The sequence below is a fragment of the Felis catus genome, chromosome A2, assembly GCF_018350175.1.
Source record: "Felis catus isolate Fca126 chromosome A2, F.catus_Fca126_mat1.0, whole genome shotgun sequence".
Lineage (NCBI taxonomy): Eukaryota > Metazoa > Chordata > Mammalia > Carnivora > Felidae > Felis > Felis catus.
This window is the reverse complement of record NC_058369.1, coordinates 29,352,786-29,374,774: the sequence shown is the minus strand read 5'-3', so window position 1 is coordinate 29,374,774 and position 21,989 is coordinate 29,352,786. Positions and strand designations below refer to the sequence as shown.

Here is a 21,989-nt window from a genome sequence, read left to right as displayed (position 1 = left end):
AATTGAATGCTGGGGGAGGAAAAGTAGATGCGAAGTTAAGAAAATCATTCAGACATTAGTCCTCACACCCCCAGACATAAAAAACTGTATGTGTGTGTATGTGCATATACCTATATATGATATGTCTGTATGTGTGCATATATATTCTGCAGGCTAACATATTCAGCTAATTAACATTATGACCTTGTCTACCGTTTTGATTTAATTCAGGCAGCATCTTGAATTCCTTATACTAGCAAACGTGAGATTAAGTGCTAGAACTATAATCCTGCTAAGGTGGACAAGGTCTAAAAACCCACCCAATCATTCATCCCTAAATATGAATCTTAAACAATAAATTGTACAAATCAGAGGCAAACATATATCCCATTAACAAGGCAACCCTGTAATGTTCTTCATCTTCAATCTGAGTTACAATCCACTTCATCCATGCTCTCCAGGGCTGACAAAGCACAAATCAAAGGGAAATAAAACCCAGGCTACCCATTTGTTATAACAAATGGGAAGAAACACTTAAAATCGCCCACTTGCAATAGGGAACCTTTGACAGCTACCTAAATAAATTTTTCAGGTCAAACATCATGGCCAACTTTACCATCTAATAATCTATACTACTGCGCAGTGTTACTACCCATTATTATTATGTCTTGCACACTCTCAACCAAGAGCGATTTTGCTCTGCCTGCTCCCAAGGGCCATGTGGCAATGTCTGGAAACACGTTTTGAGTTCCCAGTGGGGGATGTGTGACTCTTCACACTTAGGAAAAACAAAAGGACAAGGACAGAATCATGACACCCTGCTTCTTTCTCTCCATACTCTCAATCCCCACTTCTTTTTTCTCTCTCCATACTATTCATCCCTTCTTTCGTCTTAAAATTTAATTTCCAAACTTAAACTCTGCAGGTACCTTCACTGCTAAGGCCCAATCACGCATCGTCTGGTTTGACAAAAATCTTTAACTCCTTGTTACTGCGAATTCCCTTCTTATGGGGTTCATCTACCCATTTGTTGGTGACAATTCTATTATTCCCAAATTCAATACGAAATAAAACCATCCCACACTCCCATACATCATCACCCTCTTAAGGAAGGTATTATACAAAGCACATGTCCATAAATTTAAATGTAGTCATGTCTTGTAAATATTTTCATTTACAGTGTCTGGAATACATACTTTCATCACATTAAACTAAATGGCAATTCATCCTCCAAGGAATTCTCTTACACACAAATGTCCCATTTCCACTAAGTAAGGAAGAAAGAGGAAAAAATTTCTGATGTACATGGGCATGGCTTTTCCTTTTAATCAAGCATATCTCTGCACTTCCCAGTAGATGTATGAATCATGTGAAACTCATCCTCTCCAATTTCCCTGTAACCATACTCTAGAATACCAGCATAGCCCTTTCAAAGCTGTTAGGAAATAACGGTAGAAGATCCAGCTCCCAAGAACCAATGTCCTACCTAACCTACCGACACTCTCCCCCACATACCCTTTGCTTCTCTTCTGAGTGCACAGTGAAGGTGAAGCGCCCAAGAGTGGGATATTAAAGTTTCTGATAAGTCCTGCAATAAGAAAACTTGAATCCCTGTGTTTACCTGTGTTATCCCCATCTTCCTTGGCCCACGGGACTCTTCTGCCATAGAAAGCCTATTAACAGGCTGCTGCATTCATGTTCCAAGCACAGACTTTGGAACAACGCTTTCTGAGCAACCACCTTAGCCTATCAGCCCCTTGACGAGGACTTCTTACCCCGAGACTCGGTTCTGAGGTAAACACAGAGAGATCCTCCAACAATTGTGTTCTAATGATAATCTTCTTTTTGCTCACAGAAACTCAACTCCCAGATATCTTGATAAAGACAAGATATCAGTAACGTTGTTTAAATCTTTAAGTAACAGTTAAAATGGCCATAAAAGTCTCCCAGTGTCTAAAATTAATTCCTGTAGTAAACGTCCCTACCGAAAAGAGACATACATCACACCTATGAGTTACAGAGATATAAATTCATGATTCGTTGTGATAAATGGTAGGACTAGTGTCTTTTTTGATGAATAACTCACTCCCTGAATCAAATTCCAAGACTATAAACATGGATTCTAATAACCATATTTATGACTAGTATTTTACAGACAAAAATCTGAAATCAATTAATATATGTCTAATTATTATACTTCCTGTCCTCCCAATGCATAAATCTATTCGGTTCTACAATGAGGCCTCAAAATCAAATATCAAATATTCACCTGAACTTGTATTTTAAGCATTCAACAATGTAGTGAGTGTCTTTGAACCCTGGAAGTCTGTACTTTCCACTCTTTATATTATAGCTGTACTTAATTTATTGAAGTAACTTAAACCACCTAAATGCCAAGCAATTAATATGAAAGAATATTTTAAATGCTCTTAATATCCTGTAAAATATATTGTGCAAAGAGCAGCACTCAGTGAAACAACCTTTAGACAAATTACTTAAATCAGAATCTATATATTTGGGGGGTTGTCTACCTAAGGGAAAATTAGGAGAAATTATTTACTATAGTGAAATTATTATGTGTTTGAATAAGCCACCAGAAAACAGAGTAAGAGTACACACTGTAACTTTCTTTAACACTAAAAAAATACTTATTTAAAAAAAGGAGTGTGGCAAAAAAAAATGTCGATTCTCTTATTCTAGTCACATTTTAAAAAGGAGTAGTTGTTGGGGCATCTGGGTGGCTCAGTCAGTTGAGCGTCCGACTTCAGCTCAGGTCATGATCTCAAGGTTCGTGAGTTTGATCCCCACATCGGGCTTTGTGCCGACAGCTCAGACCCTGGAGCCTGCTTCAGATTCTGTGTCTCCCTCTCTCTCTCTGCTCCTCCCTCATTCATGTTCTGTCTCTGTCTCTCTCTCTTAAAAATAAACATTAAAAAAAAATTTTTTTAATGAATAGCTGTTTTATATCAAGGATTTTAAATTAGGAAAACATATTTCAGTATAATAATGGTGTTAAATAATACATTTGTGATAGGGACATACTTTCCCTTTTATAACACAGTTTATATTTTCACTAGAGAGATTTAAAATCCCAAATATACTCCTTTTCATATGCAGATGGAGACCCAGAAAATGTGAAACCAATCAGAAATGTTAGACTCAAAATCTAAGAGAAAAAAATTAAAAGAAAAAAATACTCCAACAATGAAGTCTGTTGTCAATATCAGTGAGTAAAGAGAGTCCCTTGGAATTAGTCAGGGATGTGAGAAACAATCCAAGGTAGGAAAAAGAAGCTACAATAATTACACATTTTCTTTGGACAGACAAGTGCTTCTCACATTACCTTCACCATCAACAGGCTTCTAGACTTGAACTTCAAATTGTGGGGACTAAGGGAGCTGCAATAACACACATCCAAACATAATTTAAGCGGATGTGTCAATACTTTAATAAGGTGCTATCATTCCAATTAAAAGAAAAATATTTCTGGGCCAGTCTGACATAAAAGTGATTCCCCAACTTTTCAAACTCTCAGTAGACCAACCATAGGACCATAGGAGTATCAAGATAAATATATTAGCTCTTGGTATGTTTAACCATGGGCATCATTAACATTGATAATTCACTTTCAAAAGAGAAAGGAGAAAAAACTTTGAGCTCCTGGGGACAGTGACCCTATAAATCTGTCTTTATATCTAAACATGTGTAAGAGGGCTTGGGACAGAAAAGTATATAATAGCCATCTGCTCTGTGGAAAGCTCAGGGTACCATGATTTGTCTAGATAAATACACATGCATTTATAACCCCCCCCCCCCACATGCAATGTAATTTTTGTTTAATCCATACACAGAAGATGAGGAATCCATGGCCACTATTATAACATTATTATAACTCGTATCAAATATTAAGCTGCTGACACTTGACAAAATGTTGGATCATGATGACCTATCAGTCATCATTTATAGCTCTATTTTCCTTTCCACTCCCTTTGTTAAAAGTGATCACTTAAGAACGTGTGCTACGCCCTGCCCAGCATTGAAGTGACTTGTCAAGTTTCACACTGGATAACTATAAATTTTCTCATGGTGCTGCAATGGCTTGATCAGCTATGCTGGAAGGTCCTTCATGGTTAGCAATACGAAGACAGATAATATTTCACAGCAGCCTCTTAGATCAAAGGGTTGACACATGGAGTAGTCACCAGGGACCTCAAAAATAAAACAATAATAATAAAAGCAATCTCACCGCCTCTTTACTGTGGTGTGGCTATCACTCATTGCCTTCACAAGACATGAGAGGTGGGCTTTTCACCCAACCCACGTTGTGATTCATTCCTTTACAATTCTCTGCCTCGACTCCTAGAATGGTCAGCTTGCCAAGCTTTCCATTTCTCCCTTCCAGTCTCCACAGAGGATTGAATACCAAGCTGCTCAATGGACTCTGGAATACCTTAGCCACCCTTCATGACTCATCCTGTTGCATTCTTGCCACAGAAACCTGACTCAGTTGTCCAACTTTGAGGATTTGGATCAACAACTAACTAGAAAGTGGAATTCTCATCACATCATGGCAACCATCTGTGTAAACGCAGTAAGCTCTGGCAAGCCCCTCCCAGAGGGTTTCTCAGCCTTGGCACTATTGACATTTTGGGCCAGATAATTCTTTGTAATGGAGGCTGTTGTGGGCACTGTAGGCACTGTTACAGCAACCTGGGCCAATCAAGGTTCTAGATGCTAGAATAAGGCCCAGCTGAAGTCAGCAGTGTGATTTTAGGTCCAACATTTAAGTTTTCTGAATTCTACTATCTCCCTTCATAACCTCACCCGGAATGCCTGCCCGCACATCCACAGGGCTTAGTCCCTTGTTATACTCAAGTCTCTTCCCAAATACCACCTTATCAGAGAAGCCATCTCTGGCTTCTCCTTTTGAAATAGCACCTCTCTGCCCTTCGTCACCCTCAACTGCCTTATTTTACTTTTTTTGTTACAGCATTATTTGATGAGATTACATATTATTTTGTGTATGCTTCCCTGTCAGCCTCCACCACAGAGGAATGGCATTTGTTTCTTTTGTTCTCTGTTGTAGCCCTAGTTCCTAGGACTCAGCCGGCCTCGTGGCCAGTGTTTGACAAATACTCTTTTGGCAAATGCCTCAATGAACTGAAGACTAGAGGAAGGAAGACAGACCACACACACACACACACACACACACACACACACACACACACAATATTCACTAAAGTCCCTGATTTCTTTAGCCAAAAACATAGAACCTCAGCAAAAATAATGTTTAGGTCCTAAAGTAGTACAATTCCCCAAGACCACCAAGGGGAAGAGGGACCTACAAGGGGCCTTTCTGGAATTGAGCAGCTTGTATACTTGGGAGTGTATACAAGTTTTTCAGGAAGATCTTAAATCAGCATGTGTACCTAACGCTTTGCATTTAAGAGAATGTTTTCATGTATAGGGTTGTCCTCTTTCCAAACGTGGTTCCAGTGACTCACAGCCTGGGGAAGGGGGACAGACAGACAGGTTATATCATTGCTCAGGAGAGGTCTCTAACTTGCTCCCTAGGAAGCCACTTCCCCACCAAGGTTTCTGGAAAAAAAAAAGGGGGGGGGGGACATTATCTCAGACTGCTGGTTTGAACATCAGTTAAGACAGAGCAATATGCCCAGTGTCTGAGACAGTCTGTACTCAGTAAATGTACCTGCAGGCTTCTCTATAATGTCTAAATCCCCTGAATAGCACTGTCCAATAGGGCTTTCTACAAGGATAGTGAAGTTCTATATCGCTGCTGTACCAAAGGGTAGTCATTAGCCACTTGTGGCCACTGAGAACTTGAAATCCAGCTTTAATGAATTTAAATGTAAATAGCCATGTATCACCAGTGGTGACAGGACTGGAGAGTGCAACCATGAACACTGTGAAGTACCCTACATTCATGAAACTTTATTATCTTATTTGCAACCATGTCAGGCTTCTAGAATCAAATTTTCACTTCAAAAGGAAAACAATTTCTTTCTTATAATTTCTTCCCTTATTCAGCGTCACATGGTTGCTTAGCTTTCAAGATCCGGAAGGTAAGGAGGGTAGCAAGCATCATGGGGTACTTTGCCAACAGCCAGCCATTCCCCCTGCTATTCTTAGGTAGATCCTGATAGGTCTAAATCTCTTGCCGTGACTGGATTAAGCATGAACATGTGACCCAGTTCTGACCAATGGGACAGAAGGGTTGATTGGCCAGGGATGGAGTGCCTAGAGGAACATGTTACAGGCACTTAACTAGAGACACAAGAAAAGGATACCTTCTCTTCTTTCTCTGGCCTTTGTACCTCAGCATGTGACTTCTAGAACTGCTCAAGCTGTATTCAAGTCATGAGATAAGTGATTCTGAGGAACAAGCCCATTGATGGTAAAGCATAAACAACATGGAGTACACTTTAAAGATGGCAGAATAAAAGATACTGCCCAGAAGTGCCCTGCCTCTAGAGGGCTATCTTAGATCATAAATTGCCCTTATTACTAAGACTGGACAGTCAGATCTTTTCCAGAGGCTAAAACATGGAAATGGATGCTAAAACAAATCTTTATATGAAGACATGCTCTTGGAATAACTTCTGTGTGAATATAGGAGAAAAATCCTCGTAACACCGTCAGCAGCCAGGACTACTCATAAGACAAAGGGAGGCAAATCTTGACTCGTTCTTTCTGGCACAGCGGGTATGTGGTCCAATTGGCCCTGAGTGTTGAAATTTCCTTTTCACACCCTAGTGGATGGTGAGAGAAAGGGCAATCTTTAGATGAAGAGGATGTTGTAAGATAGCTCATTAAGAGGTGGTATAAGAATGTAAAAGCCACAGGACTTCAAAAAGTGTCAAAATCATTCCCCAAGAGAAGAGTGTGGAGTATGTATTTCACAACAGTGAGGAGAAAATACCTCCATTATCACAGTGAGCCCCAGAAGCAGAAACATGCTACAAATGGCTTCTCTCATCTTTGCAGATACTACTCAAACAGCCTAGAAGAAGTTCAGGTTTCATTTTCCTGCTCAAATTTCTCAACAACCAATCACTACTACCAAATGTACTAATGGCATGCACATCCTGCTAGAAGGAAGAACACTGTCCTCACACTTGGAACTAGGGTAAGGGTGGGACAGAGAAAAATGGGTTCCACGGGGGAAAGAGGCCAACAATAATTGGGGCAGGGCAACTTAATGATCCCTTTGGGAGTAGCAAAGTTTCATGCAGCTTCAAGAAGGAGCTCTTTTCCTCCCAGAAAATGGCCTTCCAACTGGGAGAATGTAGATCAACACAAACAGGAAATCTGGATCAAGTGGTTTCCCAAGTCCAGGAAAGATGTCAAGGTCAACTAAATTCACTAAGTGGGCTGAAGAGCATAATAATGCTCTTATTATATAAGAACATAATGCATATCTCACCACACCCCACTCTTTCACTATGAAATTCCCTCCATCAATTTAAAATAGTTAATAAATCAGAGGCAATAGCCAGTAACAATGGCTAGTGGAGGATGTGTGCAGAGGTCCACTGTTTGATCCTGGGGAGGTCTCAAAAATAGGAGGAGTGGCCAAGAAGGTTATGGAGGAGAAACTCACTGGTCTTGGCCCCAATGTGTATTTTAAGATTTTTAATCATCTATATGGCTATGCTAGAAGCAGGACACACAGTGAGTCATACTTTTTAAATTAGGCCACTGAATATTTTCCCTAATTTTTAAGCCAATTCAAAGAAACTCTTTACCCTCTGTGACGTTTCACATCACAGATACAGGTTGATTGTATGGCATACAAGAAGAGGCTTTCAATTCTTCTGTGATGATAATAATACTTCCTAGAGAAGAAGATTTATTTTACCATATTGGAACACCAATTGTATAAATGCTAAGTTTAAATTTTTCTTCAAACTGGTTCACTTTTTATAAAATCTTAAATATATAATTAATAGGAAATTTAACCAGTCCAGAATGGAAAATTAGCATAGCCTGCCAAATATTAAGGGTACCAGGATATAGTAAAACCCACAAGATCAAATTCTAAAATACTCTCCTCCAGCTGAAGGCTCTGGACAAGAACTATCTCCATTAAAAAGAGATACTGGTAAGTGACAGAAGTATTAAAAATTTATTAGCACCAAACTATGACGTTCTCCTTGATAAACAGGACTTTATTATGTTAAACGTCAGTTTCTTATATAGGGGTAGAGCCATTTCTCATGACATCATATCACATTCAATACTACACTCAGGGAAAACACTATTTATTAATACTATAGTAAGATTAATGAAAAGTAACAATTCCTAGAGTTACTACAAAGTATTACATAAGAAGGTAAGGTTCCATGGTATGTATGTGTATGGGTGAATATAAATTAAAAAGAAGACAGGTTAAATTTTAGTAGCAAGAACGGCAACCAGGAATATGTACTACCCTTGATGCTACTGATTTCAAATAGAGTCATGTGAAATTACCAGCTGAAAGGTGGAGCTGTGGTTAATTTCAGGATCACTTAAGAAACCACTGAAGGCTAGGGCCCCTGGGTGGCTCTGTCAGTTAAGCGTCCGACTTCGGCTCAGGTCATGATCTCACGGTTAATGGGTTCAAGCCCCGCATCAGGCTCTGTGCTGACAGCTCAGAGCCCGGAGCCTGTGTCAGACTCTGTTGTCTTCCTCTCTCTCTGCCCCTCTCCTACTCACGCTCTGTCTCCCACTGTCTCAAAAATAAACAAACATTAAAAAAAAGAAAAGAAACCACTCAAGGCTAACACTGCCACGTACACTGTCCTCAGACTGGAAGAATACAGAAGGTAGTCTGACATCAACTGAACCATATAAGACTTTTGCTCCTGTACAGATTAATTACACTTGAACTTGTGAACTGAGTAAATTCAGTCTTTAAGCACATGAGACACTCATACCAGCTACATATGAGCAGTAATAAAAGTTCACAATCCAGCAAGACAGTTCTGCTTTTTATACTGCCACCATGCCCACCCCATGAATAGAAGAGACAACAAGATAAAGAGTGCAGTTCAACTTAATATTTCAATAAAGAGAATGGCCAATAAAGTGTTACTCATCATAATATGTATCAATGACATTTTTCCTGCCCCCCCCCCCAAAAAAAAGAAAGAAAAAAAGAAATTCCACATAACATAGCTTACCAATATCCAAAGGGAATGGTAGAATATTTCCCCATTCAGGGAGTCAGGGTAGTGGGTTTTATGAACCAAATCAGATATAATAAATGAGCACATAGTGTTAGGTCAGAAAAAAGATGACCAGCCTTTAAGTAAATCACACAGCACATTCGGATAATTGCTTTCTAGCTTTTTTTTTAGGCATGTATGAGGCTAGGAGTATCTTTCTTTTGAAATTTTAAAGTAATAATGTCTTTCCACTAACCCACACTCCCCCCACCTTTGCCCCCAACAAGCTAGTTTCAAAGGAGAGAACATCATCTGTTCAAATTTATAACCAGGAAAAAAGATACTTGACTCTGATCCATCACAGATATGAAAAGATATATACTTATAGATAACTCCGTATGCCTTCTGTAGACACTAAATTTATAGATTATTGAATATTAAGATTTATGTTGTATCAAAGCAAATATTGACCTTATCTCTGCCTGGCTCAATATTTACTGCTTTGCTCAATAAATCTTGATGTTCATTTTCAAACTGAGTCAATATCAGTTCATTAATTTCTGCACAGTTCATATCAGCATTTTACAAAATTTGAAATGCCAGTGGACTGTTCCACCTAAAAAGTTTGGATACAGCCAATTATAGAGACAAAAGAGCTTTTACCTCCCTTCTGGATTTCCTTTTAGTTGTTCCTTTCTTTCTCTCTCCTCAAAATTGTTACAAAGGCAACTGCCTACATTTAATACCATTCAGCCATCTACTCTAAAATAAAAGGATTACTTTAGGAAATATTATGAAGGTACTGGTATAAGAAATTAAAATATTCTAGATATAATTCTGTAACATGTTAAAGTATTATAGATATAAATGTAAAAAAAGGAAATATCCCTCATTTTTCAACAATAACCACAATTAACTTCTGTTTATAGTCTCCAGACCTCTCAGCTCTAATCATTAATAGGACCTTATTACCCACATTATTCTAGTATCTTCTGCCTATTTCACTTTGGTGGATGTGTAGTATGAGTTTCATCATAAGAGTGTAGTATAATTACCCAAGTCCCTCGTTATGATTACTTCGTCTGTTAAACACAATGTCACATTGGGGATGTGCACAAGTGTTTCTAAAACACAAATTCCTAGAAACAGAAGTGCTGGACCAAAGACTGTAAATATTTAACATTTTCACACATATTGCCAGAGAACCCTCCAAAAAGGCTCCACCAACCTACCTTCAGAGTCAGTTGAAAACCCACACTCTCAGGCTTCCATTTAACCATATTTTAAATGTCCCATCAGAGCAACAATTGAAAGTGTTTATCACTGATATATATTACTTGACACGAACACAGCACTGAACAATATTTCATCTTCCTAAGAGGCTTTTCCAAGGGTCACAAGGACCCTAAGGAATTTACTGATGTCCTTTACACCATACAATAGCATCCATGAACTTGGCAAACACTCATGAAACCATCTCCAGGGAGAAGATGCCAAGAAATTTAAATACTCAGGTGGCAAAGATTACAAGAAGGTTTAAAAAAAAAAAAAAGAAAGAAAGAAAAGAAAAAGAAGGCATCTTTAAGATATGAGAACAGTCTCTTTCCAACAGTGAAGGGGGGGAGAGATGGAAAGAAAAAGCCAAACTTGGCCAAGTATTGAAAAATGCTCAAGGTATCTTAAGCATATGGCAACACACTTTTCTCTTTTATACATAAAGTCCTGATTAGTGTGTGACCATATGTGTTTTTTTCTCACCCTACCTATCCTTGTAATCACAGATCAAGTGTAAAAGAAAAAAGTACCTATAGGAAGAAACAGTTTGTTCTTCAATGTGTTCCCTACCTTGAGGCCCTCTTTCAAAACATTTAACTAAGAACTGGGAAATACCAAGATTAATTACACACAAAGGTTCTGTTCAAGCAACATACGGTTGAAGAGAGCAGGAAATACAGACAAAACACTACACCATATCTTAATATTCAAGTCCAAATTTTTTACCTTCATACCCAGCCCATCACTCCTCCTGACTCATTTTAAATTAAATGAAATGCCATCTTCGATCTTCCGGGGGATTATCCTAGACAATTTCTTTTGCATTCTCTTCCAGATACTAATGGTAATGAATTCCCATGAACTCTTTCCTTTTATCTCTCAAATCTCTGATAATACAACTTCACCATTTTTCATCCTGCCTACTTCTCCCACTGACCAATCCTTAACCCTACAACCAGTGGTCTTCTTCAAATATAAAGCCAACATACTCCATTTCCACCACGAAACCTTTAAATGCTTCCCCATCACTCTCAGATAGATGTTCTAGGTCACTGGTAGAATACTGAAAGCCTCTTCATGGTCCAATACTCTGCAATATTCCCTCAACTTCCTCCACCCTACCATATGCTCTACACTTACTGAACTCCTTTCGTTTCCCCAGTCACTGCCAGGTCATTTCACGCCTCAAGGCCTCCTCATGTCCTGGAAAACACCTGCCCGTCTTTAACGGCTGGGATCAGGCAGCAATAATTCTGGGAGCCTCTCTGAACCCTCCCATTATAGCACAACACCTGACATATAGTAAGTAATTAATAAGTGTGTTCAGTGAATAAGTATCTTCTACTTAGAATGGTACATAGAGTAATAGGGAGTTATAAAGAGAGAAATAAAGTGTAAAAAACAAAGAGAGGTTGGGGTGCCTGGGTGGCTCAGTCAGCTAAGCATTTGACTCTTGATTTCAGTCCAGGTCGTGATCTCAGGGTTGGTGAGATCGGGCTCTGTGCTGACAGCCTGGATCCTGCTTGGGATTCTATCTCCTCCTTGCTCTCTGCCCCTCCCCTGTTCATTCTCTCCCTCTCTCTCAAAAATAAATAAGCTTTTTTTTTTAATTAATTTAAGAAAAAGAAAAACAAAGGGAGATTGATAAGGGAGAGGGGGTTCAGGCTAGGCATCAAAGTGGAGGGAACATTGAGCTGGGACTTGGAACATGAATCTCAAGACTGATTCCTCCCCAACGGTCCGGTTCCATCAGATAAGAAGCTCTCTATTGCAAACGCAATGTCTCTAGGGAAATGATTCCCTTCAGAAACTTCACAGGAGGCTTTAGGAGAAGAGCACACAATACAATATTAATATGAAACTCTGAGGTCCTAATGTGGCTTCCATTCTCCCAATCACAAGAGCAGACTTCTACAGGCAGGTATATTTTGCTTTACCCTTCATAGGCATTAATAAAAAGAGGCATGGAAATTATATTTTAGGAATTTAATTATATCTTAAGTTCACCAGGGGAGCTGATTAAAAGGATCCAATGGGGAAGCCTTTTGTAAATCACCCACTAATTTATCTGAATTTCATGGCAGGATCCCCTTAGTGAGTCCTCAAGCCCAGACTCTGACAGGAGTTCATTTATCTGTACATCCATTCACCCACTTGAAAAATATGCACCAAATAGGCACAAAATGAGATACTCGGGCACACAGCAGGGGGAAAAAAAAAGGACTTATAATCCTCATCCTCAAGGATTCTACATTTCGCTAGGGAAATGAAACATACACCTCCATGCACCACATACTCACACGCACGTGCCTTCTAAAACAAGACGTCTATATGAAGAATGTAGTGGGGTGGCATATAATTAAGAGCCAAATGGGTAATGCGTATTCCACTCCAGAGCGGGGGCCAAGAATTATAGCAGGTGCTTACATATGTTACATATAACCCTCAAAAAGCCATCCTGCAAGATATGTCCTCTTTTGGTCTCCATTGTACAGCCGAGTAAGTCACCAACCAGGACAATGAAAAGGGACCTTGGATGCCTCCTCCTATGATGTCCTGGCCACAGCTGGAATGCCTCTTAGAATAATCCTGCTTGACCACTGCTCAGCACAACACCAGACACTTCTTGCAGGCAGTTTTGGCATCACTCATCTCAATTTTGGATTCCTCTAACAATGAGAATTGTCCCCCCTTGTACTGGTTGATAGACTCTTTCTACACAGAAGGAACATGAGGTATGGATTACCCGAAATGCAGAAAATCAAACAGGGTAAGTAAAAAAGGGTAGGAGAAGAAACCGCAACTTACATTTCCCCAAGTCTCTAAGGGGGAAGAGAAAAAACAGATAGCTTTATAAAAATGCCTCCAATTTCCCCTTGAACTTGCTCCAGATTTGTTTCTCATTTCCCTTTCCGGCAACAATGACCTACCTAGCATTTGTTACTTTTTGTGTAATAATTACAGAAGTTCTGGGCAAATTCCAAAATTCATGAGCTGTCATCACTTCAAGTAACACAGAAAAATATCTGTGTCTTAGTCAAGTAAAACTAACAGAGAGATTATTTTAATATTTCCAGTGAGATACTCTTATTCAATCTTTGGGGGTTTTTTTTCCAGTATAATTCTGAAATACATAAAGAGGTCTTTCCCCTTTTGTCCCTATCTTGGAATAAGGAAAATAAACCCAAAGATAGAAAGTAATCTTGAAATTACAAAGCTATTATTAACATTTAACAATAATAATATCTTACATTTATGTTCCACTTCATATCTCTTATGCATGAGACTTTCACATTGGACTCAGATATTATGACCCTTTCCCTTTTTACAGTAGATGAAAATAAAACCCAGAGAGATAACCAATCTTCAGATGATCCCAATGGGACCAGAGCACATATTTCCAGGCTCCTCAATAAACAGTCCTCTATGCTAGATGTTCACAGTGGCACTGTCTGATAAGCCTACAGAAGTAAAGATTTTACCATCTCAAATGTAACGAGGAAGTGTGCATTACCCAAAGTGATACGGACAAACGGAAATAACCTGGTTAGTCCTAATGTGAAAGTTACACTAACATTAATGAACAACTGTCGTGACAATATCCCCAGCTTGAAATCTTGCACAACTCTCCTAAAGTGAACGTGGTGGGATGCCAGCAGAGTAACTGGGTCAGCATCAGGCACCAAACCCCACCTCCACAAAGGCAGCCTACTGAGCAGGACGCAGTAACCCAGGGGCACGGGGCCCCAGAAGCACCAACACCCAACCCTCTCCCTGATCCAGCTCCTGTAGCACATCCTTCTCCATTCATCTCTTTCTTCCTCCCCAGTCCTTTCCACCAGACTCCCTTCTGAATGCTAACTAGACTTGCTGAGGACATTGCAGCTCAAGGGAAAATGCAAGGGAGGAAAAAAAGTTTTTAAAAAGAAGACATTTTCCAAATCTCTGAACAGTTCTGTTTATGAGTCAGGCTAATATCTGCTCAAAAACCCAAGCTATCTCAATGTGAGCAGGAGTTGGTAAACCTTTTCTCTAAAGGGCCAGATAAAGATATCCTAGGTCTTTTGGTCAGTCTGTAGCACCTACTCAACCCCACCACGTAAGGGGCCATAGGCAATACCCAAAGGAGTGGGCATGGTTGTGTTTCAGTAAAACTTTATACACAAAAACAGCCATGGTTTGTATAATACAGTTGAGGATAGTTTGTTTAAACCCTCATTCCCAAATCCCAAATGGGGAGTTCTTGTGAATATAACTGACAAAATGTAGCTTACTCAGCTCCCAGTATAACCAAGCGATCACCCAGTGGCCCGTCACAGATACCCACTGAGAATTGCAATTAACAACATCAACAGCACCAAAAGTAGTTAATAATCATGTCAAAAACAGCAGGAATATTAGGTACTGGATGCAAGAGACTATGTTACTTTTCACACATATCATCTCATTTCATCCCCAAAACAACTCTATGAGGGAATCGTTCTTAATTATCCCCATTTCAAAAATGGAGAACCTCAATCTACAAGAAATTAAATGTCCTCCCAATGTCACAAAAATATTAGGAGACAGGGGCGCCTGGGTGGCTCAGTCGTTTAAGCATCTGACTTCGGCTCAGGTCATGATCTCACAGTTCATGGGTTTGGGCCCCACGTCGGGCTCTGTACTGACAGCTCAGAGCCTGGAGCCTGCTTCGGATTCTGTGTCTCCCTCTCTCTCTCTGCCCCTCCCATGCTCATGCTCTGTCTCTGTCTCTCACTCTCTCTCAAAAATAAATAAACATTTAAAAAAATTGTTTTTAAGTGTTAGGAGATAAAACTCCTATTTGAGCCATAGTCTACATGACTTCAAAATTCATACTCCCACACACCATACCCCCAAAGCACCAATGATATTATCTTAGGAGGAAGTAAGACAAATCTGTGAATTAGAGGCATGAAATTAAAATCTAGACCATCAAACCAACCTTTTAGAAATGGCCTGCTTCACTTTTGCTAAATTTAAAAACAATTCCCTCTACAAACAACGAGCCTTTCCCTTGGCACACCAGCTTTCGAAGCAGCATTTACACCTAGAGGTGTATATACCTGTATCTCAGAGCAGACCTCTGGTCTACTGTGGTTTCAAGGCCTTGGTCTCAAGTGCCCAAAGTGACAGACAACAACCCCTTCCTGATCTTTGTCTACTGGCCAAATGCTAAGAAGTGTCTCTGACGGACCCAAAGTCTTGTTGACATGAAAATCGATATTCCAGCACTTTGGAGTGAAGCAACCATGGATACCATAGAATTTTCAGGAAGAACTCAGTTAAAGCATATGGACTATATACCATCAATTGATATCTGTCTCAATCTTTTCTTCTTCTTTTACTTTTTATTTTCTCCATTTTCCCCTTAAGGAAGTAACTTCTCTGTTTCTTCCAAACCACTCTATAGCCTTGGGAGATTCCTCATATGACTGTCGTATCCCACCCAGGAAAAAAAAAACAACTAGGAGAGGAGTTGACAAACTACAGCCTGTGGACCTTATCCAACCCTACCCAACTGGCCACCTAGTTTAATACAGCCTGTGAAGTAAGAATGGTTCTTCTATTTTTAAATGATTGAGGGGAAAAAATATAAAAGGAAGTATAATATTTCCTGAAACATGAAAATTATACACAACTCAAATTTAAGTGCTCATAAATAAATTTTTCTGGAAACCCAGCCAGTTTATCTAGGATTACCGATGGCTGCCTCTGCACGACAGTGGAAGAGAGACCACACGTAGCCTACAAAGCCTAAGATATTTACTGTCTGGAGTTTTTACAGAAAAGAGGTGCCAAAAGCCTGCCACTGAACTACTAGCCCTTCTGCTGATAGAGTCAGTTCCCAGATCCATTCCAGAAATGCATTCCGGAAATGCAAAACGGAGACTCATTAGGTCCACTGGAGTTAAGGATGTCAACAACTGCTCCATTCCAAAGACTGCACCACATGCATCCATTCTTAACTGAGTGATGGCAAAAGTTTTAGGTCTTTCATTTCTTCGCTGCCACTTGCAATCAGAGATGCTGATGGGATAGAACTTCCAATTTCCTGCCTAACAGCATTATTATTCTAGATTGATGAACTGTAAATAGCAGGCCACTTTACGCCTCCTCCTAACTGATATGGGAGCCGCAGGGTACAAAATGATAAATTTTCTTCGAGTTTCTTGGCAAGAAGCTACGTATATATGTAACTCTGGCCTTCATCGCGCAATTTCCTTCATTTATCAGAAATGGTGACAAAAAGGCTCTAATTAGATAATTCTAATCACAAGGAGTTGGGTGTGATGGAAGACTTCAGAATCGCTATCTGTTCCTTGCAAAACAAAACAGATAGGCTATTCTCCCAGTAGGGGCAGGAGATTTATCAATAGACAAAAGGATGCAAAAAGCCAATAGATAAGGTGTAATTAAAGATCAAGCCTATAAATTTTACAGTGACATAAATTTAACAAGATTTGCAGGTGGAAATTCAGGATTGAAAACCAGAGCATCATGATGAAAATAATGCCTTGCAATTTTATATGCAATGACATTGCATAAACACAGATTTATTATTAATACTAATACCCCATGCCTTCAAGCCTTTTCCTACAAATTATTTGAATTATTCAGTGCCACCATAATTTCCAAAGTTGTCTATCTTCCTCAGCCTTTCCTCCTTAATTGGCTACAATACATTTTCCATATATTTGTAAGCATCAAAATCTCGTTTGGAACTAACAATCCACCTATCTTACTTTTGATGGTTGCTGGAAGCATCATCCAGAAATGTCTGTATATTCTTGTAGGTGTTCATTTTTATTCCCCCCTTAGAATGTAAGAAAATTATTTGCAGTGTAACATTCAACATAATTTTAATAATGCTCTCTTGTCTCCACTGGCTTGAAGGCTAAAAGTTTAAAAGCAAAAATGAAAAGAACTGCAGAATGCCATAGAGGGCTGAAATATATTCAACTAACAAGATCTGACTTGAAAATAAAGTTGCATTTTTTTTTTTTAGATTAAAGCACAACAGATCATTTTGATATGTGACGCTTTGTAATATTTAGCAGACATTTAGCGGCTGAAGACTAGCCTTGTATTTGCTGCTTTCTGAAATCACAGCCACTGAAAAGACAGAAAAGAAAAGGCTGTGTCTTTTGGGAAATTACATGTTTGGTACAATAACTCATTAACAAGTAAAGTTCAGAAATAAATGCAAATTGAGGGGGGAAAAGCAGGTTGAGAAAACAGGTGGGAGAGATAAATTAAGGTACTTATATAACCTTGAGGAAAAACAGGCTCTGGTGTTGCAACTTGTAGTGAACTACCAAAGGTTTGAACAAACAAGTTAGGTGTGAAACTGATTGAAAGAGTACTCTCCGGTGAGTTTCACGGGGTTGGTGACTGGCCTGTGTGATCCTGGTCGGAACACATCAACTCACCGGAGTAGGCCCAGTACGGGTCACCTGAAGCCTTACGCCTGCGGATCTGCGCTGAGCTGCCGTGTCTGTTCTCGTGCAGGGCCCCGACGTAGCCTTCTGTCAAGGCTGGAAGAGAGGGAGAGCACAGTGAGTTCACTGGACATAGGAAGGGTGTCCAACACACCTCGGGTGACTTCCCAGAAGCACACACCTCAGGGATAATGGAATAGAACCTCTTGACTTACAGAAACACAACTATAGGATAACCTATATTACCTACAATATAGGTTAGGATAACCTATATAACCAGATTATCAGGATTACTACGAAGAGTAGTTTACAATGAGCCTTTCCTTTGAGTCACCAAGCATGGTGCACTAAGCCTCTGACATATAGTATCTTACACAGTCCGCAGAACACTACTAGACAATACATCCGGTGGTCCCAGTAATGAGACCATTCCATAGATAAGCAAACTGAACCTTACAGAAGTTAAGTAACTTGAACTTGCCCAATGTCCCTCAACTAGTAGGCTTGGAATCCGCGGTTTTTATTCCGGCTAGGTAGATAAGCCTAGGTCCTAGCTTCGAAAGGCCTCTAAGCCTTATTTGATCTTCACAGAGCAAGGGGTCATTTGGTCTCTTTTACAACTGGAGGAATTAAGGCTCAGGGACACTAAGTAACTGGTCCCAGGTAACACAGATAAGCACGCAGCCATCGGGGAACTGAACATGAGCGTGCCTGCATCAAAGCCACGGCTTCTGCCATCCAAACGCATCGCAGTCTAAGGCCTGGGAGACATCCCATGGTGAGTACACATCCTCCACATCCTTTAGACCCTAAACAGTCACCTGTTATACCTGAAGATATGAAATGCGAAACCCGCAAGGTCAACAATGCTCAGAAAAGAAATCTGTTTCATGATGTATTTTTGGAAAACTCATAATGATTCCAATCTTCTATGCCATTACAGAGAGCCTGCTACAGTGTTCAAACTCCTCCCCTCCCAACCAATTCATGAATGTAAATTTCCCTTCTTGTGAGCCCACACCCGAATGCACTGACATGTAAGAACACAAATACCACAGGTGTCCAGAATCCAAAATGAAATGGAATTACACTTCAAACAATACATCCCAGCTATCTATGTTAATTTTTAAATGCACCCAAACAAAATCAAGTGTGCTTTTAAAAAGCAGGGACAATGGTTAGGAGAACTGTAGATTCAATTTAAGATTAGGAAGGCACTAAGAAAACAGTACATTCTCCATTCTGAATTTGTCAAAGTAATGATAATGATGTCACCATGATGGCATATTAGGAAACATGACAGTCCCCAACTTACGACGGACCGACCTACCAATTTTTCAGCTTTACTAATGGTGCAAAAACCAAACGCAGTCAGTGGGAACCGAACCTCGGACGTTGGATTTGAATCTTTTCCCCAGGCTGGCAATACGCCGGGTAAGATCTTCTTGCCCTTATGCTGGGCAGCAGAGGGCACAGCTACCAATCAACCCCACGACCACGAGGATCACCAGCCAATACACCTCCAACCATCTGTACTCACACAGCCATTGTTTTTCACATTCCATAGAGTATCCAATGAATTAAATGAAACATTCAACACATTATTATAAGCTAGGCTTTGTGTTTGATGATTCAGCCCAACTGTAGGCTAATGTAAGCATTCTGAACATGTTTAAGGCAGGCTGGGCTAAGCTAGGGCATTCAGCAGGTTAGCTGTATAAAATACATTCTCAGTGCAAGATATTTTCCACTTACAACAAGTTTATGAGAACATAACCCCATCGAAAGTCGAGGAGATCTGTGCTTTAGGCTTGCATGTCAACTCCAAACACTGGTTTAAAAAAAAAAATGCTTGAAAAGTAAACCTGATACTGATACCATTTATGTTTGTTCGTTGGTCCTGAACAACAAAAACTAAAATTTTTGTTGATAAAGGTTTAGGTAGTCACCATGCAATCCATCCTACTATTTTGCAGATAAGCCATGCAGAGATCCAGGAAGTTGACCATTTTAAACTTCTAGAGATCAAAAATAAAATTTTCCATCTCCTACACTCCTATTTTTTCCCTGCATTAAAGCACACTACATAAATAATTGTTCGGCTTATTTGTTTTCTGTGCATGTGGGAAACTGTTTTATGTATCTGTTTAATATGCTTCTTAGAGCTAGTTCACTCTAAATAATTATTCCCAAATAATCCTTCCTCTTTCTGTCAAGGCAATGAGCAAAACACTGCCTTGAACACAGAAATGTGACTTCCATTAGGGTATGTGGTTGAGCCTCAATTTCCCTGCCTGTTAAATGAAGCTAAAAGTAGCAGCTTCATAGCATTGTTACAACACCACCACAAGATACTGTGAGCAGAGCAGCTAAGCACTGGGCACAGAGTGATTCAAAAATACCAAATAATAGAGAAAAAATTTGTTACAGAGACTCTGATTTTGTCATTATCATACCCACGCCCCATAAGTCTACCTGTTAAGTCATGTAATGGACAGTCTATCCTGTCACCCCATCCCTGCCAGCTCCAAGGGGGCCTTGTTTGGCTTAAACCAGCCAATCATTGTAAACCATGCCCTTGGTCCCAGTGACATGTTTGGCAATGGGGACATCAGTCAATCAGAGAGATTCTTCCTTCTTCCTGGCGGGGTTAGGGCAGGATCCAGAAAGCCTCAGGAGCCTAGCTAGGGGTCAAGGAGAAGATGAGGAGAGGAGCTCAAAAATACAACCACACCAGGGGAAGCAAAATCTATAGATCAATTCTGCTGACAAAATTAAAGCCCATGACAAAGGTAATTTGAAACTGTTCCTGTGGGAAGCTTTATATTTACATGAACAAATTACCTGCCAAAGCTCCCTTTTCTGTCCCTTGTATACAAAAGATCCCCAATTGATACTATAAAGGTGACCTTGGTGACCTTCAAATGAGTCAATTCTACACCTGATCATCAATTTCTCCATGCATAAAAGGTCATTGTTGGACTAGAGCTCTAATTCTCAACTTGGATGCTTTAAAAACAAAACAAAAGCAAAACAAATAATCTATGCCCTGGAGGCTACCACTTAAGATTCAGATTCACTTGATCTGGGGTGGCACCAAGATACAGCATACAGGTACTTTTCTTAAAGGAAGTTCTCCAGGTGATTCAATTTTGAAGTCAGAGATAAAATACAAACTTCCCTGCTGAGCTAGACCAGAGAAACCCCCTTCAACTCTGACATTCTCTCAACTCACCCTCCCAGCCTGGAACCTGACTGGCTAAGTTAACCCTGGGGAAAGGCTGGCCAGGCAAGGATGAACTGCTCACTACAAAAATCACACGGGTGTAGCATCAACCTCAGAATGCGGCTAAATCTGAACTCAACCAGAAAAGCTCACACACAAATGAGCCAGATGTAAAAGGAAAGGAGGAATGGAATCATCCTCAAGGATATTCATTTATACCTTTTACAGAAGGAGTTATCTGGAATCACAATCTCTACAACCGATCCCCCTTTTGTCCTGAAAAGGAGGTGCTTGTCATTTTCCAGAACCTTTGAGAAGACTCGGGTGGGGAACAAAGGAGGACAAGGGCTGCCAGAACCATCTCTGATGGGTGTTGCTTTCGTGTGGGCAGCGATGTTAGCCATCCTGCAGGAAAAGCAAAGCAACGGAGCCCAGAGTTTCGTCAGGTAAGCAGGTTTGGGGATCCCACACCTGCCAGCTTCCCAAACCCACTGAACTATTAGTGGAAAAAGCAAACCTACAAAGACGTATCCAATTCAAGAAACAAGGGAGGTATAACGGTCAGAAGGTCCTCCCCTGGCACTGCAAAGTAATGGAATCCATACCCCAAAGAGCAGTTGCCTTCCCAGCCATCCATATGCAGCACACTGTGAACTAAGGGGCCTCAGCTGAGGGGCAGAGCTGTCTAAAGGGAGTTCACTTGGGACAAAAAACAAGACGTGTGTATTTGCTGGAAACAGGCCAACTGACAAGAGGTAACGCAGAGGGCAGGGCTATCCCAAGGAAGGCGGGCTAACCCCGTCTTCATCACACCCCCAAAAGTACGGAGGTACAATGTGAGCTGCACACAGCAAGGTGAAGAATGGGCAAAAAATCTGC

The 21,989-nt window shown here is 40.2% G+C and overlaps 1 protein-coding gene across 5 annotated transcripts in view; it reads right to left on the bottom strand.

Moving 5' to 3' along the window:
• Nucleotides 1–21,989, bottom strand: part of PTPRG (protein tyrosine phosphatase receptor type G) — a 718,204-nt gene that overhangs the window by 522,429 nt on the left and 173,786 nt on the right. For 4 of the 5 annotated variants that reach the window (XM_011280147.3, XM_045051777.1, XM_045051778.1 and 1 more), the window contains exon 2: nt 17,876–17,980. The exons of the other annotated variant lie outside the window; for it this stretch is intronic. In XM_011280147.3, coding sequence (XP_011278449.3) covers nt 17,876–17,980 — 105 coding nt within the window. The remainder of the gene's footprint in view (nt 1–17,875; nt 17,981–21,989) is intronic. 5 annotated transcript variants of the gene reach the window in all.